This window comes from Drosophila simulans, unplaced genomic scaffold (assembly GCF_016746395.2).
Source record: "Drosophila simulans strain w501 unplaced genomic scaffold, Prin_Dsim_3.1 Segkk15_quiver_pilon, whole genome shotgun sequence".
Taxonomy (NCBI): domain Eukaryota; kingdom Metazoa; phylum Arthropoda; class Insecta; order Diptera; family Drosophilidae; genus Drosophila; species Drosophila simulans.
This window is the reverse complement of record NW_025416811.1, coordinates 102,565-114,713: the sequence shown is the minus strand read 5'-3', so window position 1 is coordinate 114,713 and position 12,149 is coordinate 102,565. Positions and strand designations below refer to the sequence as shown.

General features: G+C 31.6%; 1 protein-coding gene across 1 annotated transcript; it reads left to right on the top strand.

Annotated features, from left to right (window-relative positions):
• Positions 1–9,861: 9,861 nt before the first annotated feature.
• Positions 9,862–11,941, top strand: LOC120285439. The gene is made up of 2 exons (XM_039298173.2): positions 9,862–11,367; positions 11,423–11,941. Exons 1-2 carry the CDS (start codon positions 10,168–10,170, stop codon positions 11,432–11,434), a joined length of 1,212 nt encoding a protein of 403 aa, XP_039154107.1. The 5' UTR covers positions 9,862–10,167; the 3' UTR covers positions 11,435–11,941.
• The last annotated feature ends 208 nt before the right edge of the window (positions 11,942–12,149 follow it).

The window sequence follows — 12,149 nt, the reverse complement described above, 5'->3', positions numbered from 1 at the left end:
TTAACTAGCAACATGAAATTGAAAACAAGTGCTAAGATATACATGACTAAAGACGCTAGGGTGAACACAAAATTTACTTCATAAAAATATTGACAATACCGAATTTTTTAAATAAAATTCCAATTCATAGGAAATCTACGTACCAGAGATGGTATTCATATTGATGACGTGGTCCATTTGATATTATGGTAAGTCAGTTCCATTCTTGGCCACGTCATCGTTAATGCTAATTAAAACTTATGCCCATTGTGTTTACAAATAACACTAAACTTGTAATGGTTTTGTTTTAATTTCATGTACCCTCTGGGAGCCAATAAGCTAGATGACCTGCGATGTAGTTTCAGGAGCTGCGCGGATGTAAAATTAGAACAAAGAATAAGAGGTTCGTATCTAAATAATTCGATATATTTTTAAAATAAGTTCTTATGTTGTTTTGATAATCGACAATCAAAATCAAAAAATATTTAATATTAATTAGCGGTAATTAATTAGCAACATGAAATTTGACACACTTGCTAATACACGACTAATGATGCTGAGGTGAACACAAAATTTACTTCATAAAATTATTGACAATATCGAATTTAATATAAAATTCCAATTCGTAGGAAATCTACGTCCCAGAGACGGTATTCGTATATTGATGACGTGGTCCATTTGATATTAAGTCAGTTCTATTCTTGGCCACGTCATCGTTAATGCTAATTAAAACTTATGCCCATTGTGTTTACAAATAACACTAAACTTGTAATGGTTTTGTTTTAATTTCATGTACCCTCTGGGAGCCAATAAGCTAGATGACCTGCGATGTAGTTTCAGGAGCTGCGCGGATGTAAAATTAGAACAAAGAATAAGAGGTTCGTATCTAAATAATTCGATATATTTTTAAAATAAGTTCTTATGTTGTTTTGATAATCGACAATCAAAATTAAAAAATATTTAATATTAATTAGCGGTAATTAATTAGCAACATGAAATTTAAAACAATTGCTAATAGATATACATGACTAAATATGGTAAGGTGTACACAAAATTTACTTCATAAAAATATTGACAATATCGTATTTGATATAAAATTCCAATTCGTAGTAAATCTACGTCCCAGAGACGGTATTCATGAATTGATGACGTGGTCCATTTGATATTAAGTCAGTTCCATTTTTGGCCACGACATCGTTAATGCTAATTAAAACTTAGATATACATAACAAAATATGCTACTGTGAAAGTTATAATGGTTTAGTTTCAATTATAAGATCCCTCTGGAAGCCAATACGCTAGATGACCTGCGATGTAGTTTCAGGAGCTGCGCGGATGTAAAATTAGAACAAAGAATAAGAGGTTCGTATCTAAATAATTCGATATATTTTTAAAATAAGTTCTTATGTTGTTTTTATAATCGACAATCAAAATCAAAAAATATTTAATATTAATTAGCGGTACTTAACTAGCAACATGAAATTTGAAACACTTGCTAATACATGACTAATGATGCTGAGGTGAACACAAAATTTACTTCATAAAATTATAATTCATAGGAAATCTACGTACCAGAGATGGTATTCATATATTGATGACGTGGTCCATTTGATATTAAGTTAGTTCCATTCTTGGCCACGTCATCGTTAATGCTAATTAAAACTTATGCCCATTCTGTTTACAAATAAAACTAAACTTGTAATGGTTTTGTTTTAATTACATGTACCCTCTGGGAGCCAATAAGCTAGATGACCTGCAATGTAGTTTCAGGAGCTTCGCGGATGTAAAATTAGAACAAAGGATGTCGTAAATCAAGGACCATAGAATAAGAGGTTTGTATCTAAATAATTCGATATATTTTTAAAATAAGTTCTTATGTTGTTTTGACAATCGATGATCAAAATCAAAAAATATTTAATATTAATTAGCGGTAAATAACTAGCAACATGAAATTGAAAACAAGTGCTAAGATATACATGACTAAAGACGCTAGGGTGAACACAAAATTTACTTCATAAAATATTGACAATACCGAATTTTTTAAATAAAATTCCAATTCATAGGAAATCTACGTACCAGAGACGGTATTCATGAATTGATGACGTGGTCCATTTGATATTGAGTCAGTTTCATTCTTGGCCGCGTCATCGTTAAAGCTAATTAAAACTTATGACCATTGTGTTTACAATTAACACTAAACTTGTAATGGTTTTGTTTTAATTACATGTCCCTCTGGGAGCCAATAAGCTAGATGACCTGCGATATAGTTTCAGGAGCTGCTTGGATGTTAAATTAGCACAAATGATGTCGGTAATCAAGGACCAAGGAATAAAAGGTTCGTATCTAAATAATTCGTTATATTTTTAAAATAAGTTCTTATATGGTTTTGATAATCGACAATCAAAATCAAAAATATTTCATATTAATTAGCGGTAATTAACTAGCAACATGAAATTTAAAATAATTGCTCATAGACATATATGACTAAATATGCTAAGGTGAACATAACATTTACTTCGTAAAAATATTGACAATAGCGTATTTGATATAAAATTCCAATTCGTAGGAAATCTACGTCCCAGAGACGGTATTCATGAATTGATGACGTGGTCCATTTGATATTAAGTCAGTTCTATTCTTGGCCACGTCATCGTTAATGCTAATTAGAACTTATGCCCATTGTGTTTACAAATAAAACTGCGCCCTCCTCCTCGATTCTCATTAGTGGCACGAAAGCTAAACAGCACAGTGCAAATATAGTTTTTGTTTATGGTATATATTTCTAGTGTTTGTTAACTTAATATTTTTAACATATATTTACCGAATATTTTTAGAATATTTTTTTTGCGCCCTCCTCCTCGATTCTCATTAGTGGCACGTAAGCTTCACGGCACAGTGCAAATATAGTTTTTGTTTATGGTATATATTCTAGTGTTTGTCACCTTAGTATTTTTAACATATATATACCGAATATTTTTAGAATATTTTTTAAATATTACTAATTTAAATTAAACTAAGCAAATGGAAAATTTTGCAAATAAAAATTTTGTGCCCTTCGCCTCGATTCTCATTAGTGGCAAGTAAGCTACACGGCAGAGTGCAAATATAGTTTTTGTTTGTGGTATATATTTCTAGTGTTTGTCAATTTAGTATTTTTAACATATATATACCAACTATTTTTAGAATATTTTTTAAATATTACTAATTTAAATTAAACTAAGCAAATGGAAAATTTTGCAAATAAAAATTTTGCGCCCTTCGCCTCGATTCTCATTAGTGGCACGTAAGCTACACGGCACAGTGCAAATATAGTTTTTGTTTATGGTATATATTTCTAGTGTTTGTCAGCTTAATATTTTTAACATATATTTACCGAATATTTTTAGAATATTTTTAAGTAAACTTAACCTTTCTAGTATATTTTTAATTTATAATATTTGATAATTTTATATATATGGTTTTTTGAAATTAAGTCAGTTCTAGTCTTGGCCACGACATCGTTAATGCTAATTAAAACGTATGCTGTTTACTAATAAAACTAAACTTGTAATGGTTTTGTTTTTATTTCATGAATCCTCTGGGAGCCAATAAGCTAGGTGACCTGCGATGTAGTTTCAGGAGCTGCGCTGATGTAAAATCAGAACAAAGGATGTCGTAAATCAAGGACCAAAGAATAGGAGGTTCGTATCTAAATAATTCGTTATATTTTTAAAATAAGTTCTTATGTTGTTTTGATTATAGACAATCAAAATCAAAAAATATTTAATAATAATTAGCGGTACTTAACTAGCAACATGAAATTTGACACACTTGCTAATACATGACTAATGATGCTGAGGTGAACACAAAAATTACTTCATAAAATTATTGACAATATCGAATTTAATATAAAATTCCAATTCGTAGGAAATCTACGTCCCAGAGACGGTATTCATATATTGATGACGTGGTCCATTTGATATTAAGTCAGTTCTATTCTTGGCCACGTCATCGTTAATGCTAATTAAAACTTATGCCCATTCTGTTTACAAATAAAACTAAACTTGTAATGGTTTTGTTTTAATTACATGTACCCTCTGGGAGCCAATAAGCTAAATGACCTGCGATGTAGTTTCAGGAGCTTCGCGGATGTAAAATTAGAACAAAGGATGTCGTAAATCAAGGACCATAGAATAAGAGGTTTGTATATAAATAATTCGATATATTTTTAAAATAAGTTCTTATGTTGTTTTGACAATCGATGATCAAAATCAAAAAATATTTAATATTAATTAGCGGTAATTAACTAGCAACATGAAATTGAAAACAAGTGCTAAGATATACATGACTAAAGACGCTAGGGTGAACACAAAATTTACTTCATAAAAATATTGACAATACCGAATTTTTTAAATAAAATTCCAATTCATAGGAAATCTACGTACCAGAGATGGTATTCATATTGATGACGTGGTCCATTTGATATTAAGTCAGTTCCATTCTTCGCCACGTCATCGTTAATGCTAATTAAAACTTATGCCCATTGTGTTTACAAATAACACTAAACTTGTAATGGTTTTGTTTTAATTTCATGTACCCTCTGGGAGCCAATAAGCTAGATGACCTGCGATGTAGTTTCAGGAGCTGCGCGGATGTAAAATTAGAACAAAGAATAAGAGGTTCGTATCTAAATAATTCAATATATTTTTAAAATAAGTTCTTATGTTGTTTTGATAATCGACAATCAAAATCAAAAAATATTTAATATTAATTAGCGGTAATTAATTAGCAACATGAAATTTAAAACAATTGCTAATAGATATACATGACTAAATATGGTAAGGTGAACACAAAATTTACTTCATAAAAATATTGACAATATCGTATTTAATATAAAATTCCAATTCGTAGGAAATCTACGTCCCAGAGACGGTATTCATGAATTGATGACGTAGTCCATTTGATATTAAGTCAGTTCCATTCTTGGCCACGTCATCGTTAATGCTAATTAAAACTTATGCCCATTGTGTTTACAATTAACACTAAACTTGTAATGGTTTTGTTTTAATTACATGTACCCTCTGGGAGCCAATAAGCTAGATGACCTGCGATATAGTTTCAGGAGCTGCTTGGATGTAAAATTAGCACAAATGATGTCGGTAATCAAGGACCAAGGAATAAAAGGTTCGTATCTAAATAATTCGTTATATTTTTAAAATAAGTTCTTATATTGTTTTGATAATCGACAATCAAAATCAAAAATATTTCATATTAATTAGCGGTAATTACCTAGCAACATGAAATTTAAATAATTGCTAATAGATATACATGACTAAATATGCTAAGGTGAACACAAAATTTACTTCATAAAAATATTGACAATATCGAATTTTTTAACTAAAATTCCAATTCATAGGAAATCTACGTCCCAGAGACGGTATTCATGAATTGATGACGTGGATCATTTGATATTGAGTCAGTTTCATTCTTGGCCGCGTCATCGTTAATGCTAATTAAAACTTATGCCCATTGTGTTTACAATTAACACTAAACTTGTAATGGTTTTGTTTTAATTACATGTCCCTCTGGGAGCCAATAAGCTAGATGACCTGCGATATAGTTTCAGGAGCTGCTTGGATGTAAAATTAGCACAAATGATGTCGGTAATCAAGGACCAAGGAATAAAAGGTTCGTATCTAAATAATTCGTTATATTTTTAAAATAAGTTCTTATATGGTTTTGATAATCGACAATCAAAATCAAAAATATTTCATATTAATTAGCGGTAATTAACTAGCAACATGAAATTTAAAATAATTGCTAATAGACATACATGACTAAATATGCTAAGGTGAACATAACATTTACTTCGTAAAAATATTGACAATATCGTATTTGATATAAAATTCCAATTCGTAGGAAATCTACGTCCCAGAGACGGTATTCATATATTGATGACGTGGTCCATTTGATATTAAGTCAGTTCTATTCTTGGCCACGTCATCGTTAATGCTAATTAAAACTTATGCCCATTCTGTTTACAAATTAAACTAAACTTGTAATGGTTTTGTTTTAATTACATGTACCCTCTGGGAGCCAATAAGCTAGATGACCTGCGATATAGTTTCAGGAGCTGCTTGGATGTAAAATTAGCACAAATGATGTCGGTAATCAAGGACCAAGGAATAAGAGGTTCGTATTTAAATAACTCGTATATTTTTAAAATAAGTTCTTATATGGTTTTGATAATCGACAATCAAAATCAAAAATATTTCATATTAATTAGCGGTAATTAACTAGCAACATGAAATTTGAAATAATTGCTAATAGATATACATGACTAAATATGGTAAGGTGAACACAAAATTTACTTCATAAAAATATTGACAATATCGTATTTAATATAAAATTCCAATTCGTAGGAAATCTACGTCCCAGAGACGGTATTCATGAATTGATGACGTGGTCCATTTGATATTAAGTCAGTTCCATTCTTGGCCACGTCATCGTTAATGCTAATTAAAACTTATGCCCATTGTGTTTACAATTAACACTAAACTTGTAATGGTTTTGTTTTAATTACATGTACCCTCTGGGAGCCAATAAGCTAGATGACCTGCGATATAGTTTCAGGAGCTGCTTGGATGTAAAATTAGCACAAATGATGTCGGTAATCAAGGACCAAGGAATAAAAGGTTCGTATCTAAATAATTCGTTATATTTTTAAAATAAATTCTTATATTGGTTTGATAATCGACAATCAAAATCACAAATATTTCATATTAATTAGCGGTAATTAACTAGCAACATGAAATTTAAATAATTGCTAATAGATATACATGACTAATTATGATAAGGTGAACACAAAATTTACTTCATAAATATATTGACAATATCGAATTTTTTAACTAAAATTCCAATTCATAGGAAATCTACGTCCCAGAGACGGTATTTATGAATTGATGACGTGGTCCATTTGATATTGAGTAAGTTCCATTCTTGGCCGCGTCATCGTTAATGCTAATTAAAACTTATGCCCATTGTGTTTACAATTAACACTAAACTTGTAATGGTTTTGTTTTAATTACATGTCCCTCTGGGAGCCAATAAGCTAGATGACCTGCGATATAGTTTCAGGAGCTGCTTGGATGTAAAATTAGCACAAATGATGTCGGTAATCAAGGACCAAGGAATAAAAGGTTCGTATCTAAATAATTCGTTATATTTTTAAAATAAGTTCTTATATGGTTTTGATAATCGACAATCAAAATCAAAAATATTTCATATTAATTAGCGGTAATTAACTAGCAACATGAAATTTAAAATAATTGCTAATAGACATACATGACTAAATATGCTAAGGTGAACATAACATTTACTTCGTAAAAATATTGACAATATCGTATTTGATATAAAATTCCAATTCGTAGGAAATCTACGTCCCAGAGACGGTATACATGAATTGATGACGTGGTCCACTTGATATTAAGTCAGTTCTATTCTTGGCCACGTCATCGTTAATGCTAATTAAAACTTATGCCCATTGTGTTTACAAATAAAACTGCGCCCTCCTCCTCGATTCTCATTAGTGGCACGTAAGCTACACAGCACAGTGCAAATATAGTTTTTGTTTATGGTATATATTTCTAGTGTTTGTCAACTTAATATTTTTAACATATATTTACCGAATATTTTTAGAATATTTTTTTTGCGCCCTCCTCCTCGATTCTCATTAGTGGCACATAAGCTTCACGGCACAGCGCAAATATAGTTTTTGTTTATGGTATATATTCTAGTGTTTGTCAACTTAGTATTTTTAACATATATATACCGAATATTTTTAGAATATTTTTTAAATATTACTAATTTAAATTAAACTAAGCAAATGGAAAATTTTGCAAATAAAAATTTTGCGCCCTTCGCCTCGATTCTCATTAGTGGCAAGTAAGCTACACGGCACAGTGCAAATATAGTTTTTGTTTATGGTATATATTTCTAATGTTTGTCAATTTAGTATTTATAACATATATATACCAACTATTTTTAGAATATTTTTTAAATATTACTAATTTAAATTAAACTAAGCAAATGGAAAATTTTGCAAATAAAAATTTTGCGCCCTTCTCCTCGATTCTCATTAGTGGCACGTAAGCTACACGGCACAGTGCAAATATAGTTTTTGTTTATGGTATATATTTCTAGTGTTTGTCAGCTTAATATTTTTAACATATATTTACCGAATATTTTTAGAATATTTTTAAGTAAACTTAATCTTTCTAGTATATTTTTAATTTATAATATTTGATAATTTTATATATATGGTTTTTTGAAATTAAGTCAGTTCTAGTCTTGGCCACGACATCGTTAATGCTAATTAAAACGTATGCTGTTTACTAATAAAACTAAACTTGTAATGGTTTTGTTTTTATTTCATGAATCCTCTGGGAGCCAATAAGCTAGATGACCTGCGATGTAGTTTCAGGAGCTGCTTGGATGTAAAATTAGCACAAATGATGTCGGTAATCAAGGACCAAGGAATAAAAGGTTCGTATCTAAATAATTCGTTATATTTTTAAAATAAGTTCTTATATGGTTTTGATAATCGACAATCAAAATCAAAAATATTTCATATTAATTAGCGGTAATTAACTAGCAACATGAAATTTAAAATAATTGCTAATAGACATACATGACTAAATATGCTAAGGTGAACATAACATTTACTTCGTAAAAATATTGACAATATCGTATTTGATATAAAATTCCAATTCGTAGGAAATCTACGTCCCAGAGACGGTATACATGAATTGATGACGTGGTCCACTTGATATTAAGTCAGTTCTATTCTTGGCCACGTCATCGTTAATGCTAATTAAAACTTATGCCCATTGTGTTTACAAATAAAACTGCGCCCTCCTCCTCGATTCTCATTAGTGGCACGTAAGCTACACAGCACAGTGCAAATATAGTTTTTGTTTATGGTATATATTTCTAGTGTTTGTCAACTTAATATTTTTAACATATATTTACCGAATATTTTTAGAATATTTTTTTTGCGCCCTCCTCCTCGATTCTCATTAGTGGCACATAAGCTTCACGGCACAGCGCAAATATAGTTTTTGTTTATGGTATATATTCTAGTGTTTGTCAACTTAGTATTTTTAACATATATATACCGAATATTTTTAGAATATTTTTTAAATATTACTAATTTAAATTAAACTAAGCAAATGGAAAATTTTGCAAATAAAAATTTTGCGCCCTTCGCCTCGATTCTCATTAGTGGCAAGTAAGCTACACGGCACAGTGCAAATATAGTTTTTGTTTATGGTATATATTTCTAATGTTTGTCAATTTAGTATTTATAACATATATATACCAACTATTTTTAGAATATTTTTTAAATATTACTAATTTAAATTAAACTAAGCAAATGGAAAATTTTGCAAATAAAAATTTTGCGCCCTTCTCCTCGATTCTCATTAGTGGCACGTAAGCTACACGGCACAGTGCAAATATAGTTTTTGTTTATGGTATATATTTCTAGTGTTTGTCAGCTTAATATTTTTAACATATATTTACCGAATATTTTTAGAATATTTTTAAGTAAACTTAATCTTTCTAGTATATTTTTAATTTATAATATTTGATAATTTTATATATATGGTTTTTTGAAATTAAGTCAGTTCTAGTCTTGGCCACGACATCGTTAATGCTAATTAAAACGTATGCTGTTTACTAATAAAACTAAACTTGTAATGGTTTTGTTTTTATTTCATGAATCCTCTGGGAGCCAATAAGCTAGATGACCTGCGATGTAGTTTCAGGAGCTGCGCTGATGTAAGATCAGAACAAAGGATGTCGTAAATCAAGGACCAAAGAATAGGAGGTTCGTATTGTAGTAGGCTAGAGGTACGCATACATAAGATTAGTATAGCAACATAGCATATAAACATTAAGTGTATAAACATTAAGTCATGGTTCGCTTTCGGTTGGCATTCTCTCTGTTTCGCAACATCGGCTCTGTAGCAACAAGCATAGATGCAGATCGCTAACGGAGAGGGAGTCAGTCGATTGCTAGAGTTGGAAATGAAAAGTACTGAATAAACTTAAGAGGCTAAATCCTGCGTTCCTGTTTTATTTACATAAGAGGGTTTATAGTACCCCTACAATATCAGAAGTGGGCCGATCACGAGCCAAAGAAAAAAAAATGAATATAAGCAATGCATCGACGAAGCAGTTAAAAGGGTGGTTGAGTGAATTAAAAGAACCGACCACGGGAACAAAAAGAGAATTGATTTTGCGTTTGAATAATTTAACAAACGAAAAGCGAAATCAATTGAAATTATTATTAAAAAGCGAGGAAGAAGATTTATACGGAAGCAGCAATAATAATGTTCAAAAAGGAAAAAGAAATAACGCAAAAGACGGAGAGCATAAAGACGACGAAAGTGACGGCGAAGCTGGAGATAGCAACGAAGACGGCGATGAGAAGAGCACTGTGCGCAACAACAAAAGTAACGGCGAACATGACGACAGAAGCGCGGTACGCAGTTACAAGAACAACAGTGCAGACGGCGCCCGCAACAAAAACAGCGGCGACGGGAATAGCGACGAAAACGAAGTTGGCGGCAGCGAAGACGGCAGCGGTGAGAGAAGCAACAAAGAATTTGGCGGGAATAAACGGAGTACAGTGGGACAAGCTGTGCAAAATATGGACTTATTATTGCGTATGGCAACCGATGCAGTGAATGAATTTTCGGGAGATACCTGTGCACGCAAATGGATCCTACAGGTGAAAAATATAGCCAGCGTTTATGGAATACATGAACCGTATATAAAGATGTTGATCGTCAGTAAGATAAAAGGAAAAGCATGCATGTGGTTGCATGCAGATCCTGAACGTGTATTGCTACCAACAGAGCAGTTGGCGGCTGAGCTTATATCAATGTTTGGTGAGAGGAAGTCGAAGTTAGAAGCAAGGCGAAAATTTGAGGAACGAAAATGGACAGCGGGCGAAAGCTTTGTTGCTTATGCAGACGATAAGGTGATGCTTGCAAATGGGATACAAATGGATGATGAAGAATTGGTGGCTCTCCTCATTGAAGGTATTCCGAATCAAATGCTACGTAACCAAGCCCGTATCCAATGCTTTGAAGATATCCAGCACATAAAGCGGGCATTTGCGGAAGTGAAACTTCCGAAAATGGATGAAGCAGACAAGAAGGTGGCATCGGTGAACAATAATAACAGCACACTCTTGCGTTGTTTCAATTGCAATTCGAAGGGACACTGGGCCAAAGAGTGCAGGAAGCCAAAGCGCGAAAAAGGGTCATGCTATGCCTGTGGTGAGATGGGGCACTTTGCAGCAAAGTGCCTGAAAAACAAGAATGGGGATGAAAACAATTATGTAAGATATTTTGAAATTAATTTTATGAACAATTCTAAATCAAAATTTATTACAGCATGCCTCATAGACACGGGAAGCCCCATTTCGTTTATAAAAATTAGTAAAGTACCTAAAGATGTTATTGAAGTACCAGTTTTAAGTTCATTTTACGGATTAAACAAAAGTTCCTTGAAAACATATGGAAAAATATTGTGTTACGTTATGAAAAATTTGAATAAAATACACTTTAATTTAATAATAGTGGCAAACGAGTCTATGAGTCATGATGTAGTATTGGGAAGAGACTTTATGGAAGCATGCAACTTATGCTTGAATCTGGACACCTTGAAAATGATTACAGTGGATAAAATTGAAAGTCGATGTAACAAGAAAAGCGATAAAATGTTAGAAGAAACAAATATGTACAACAATAGTAAAACAGTTAGCGATAGTGTTAGTCAAGGTAGTAGTAAAAGTCAAATGATTAGTGACAAGGTTAAAAATAAATTAGAGAAAGCTGTCAACGCTGAAATAAGCACAGAGGAGAGGGAATTGCTTGAAATTAATGTAATAGATGACTCAATTGATTACAAAATAGGTGATCAAGTTGATCATAATATGAAATGTCAATTTAATGAGTTGGTAGAAAACTGTTATGTTAATAAAGAAAGACCGAATGAACCGGAGATTCGGTGTGAAATACAATTAAGATTAAATGACCCGAAACCGTTTAGTTGTTCTCCTAGAAGATTAGCATATACTGAAAAAGAAAAGCTGCAGATTATCTTAGATGAGTATCTAAA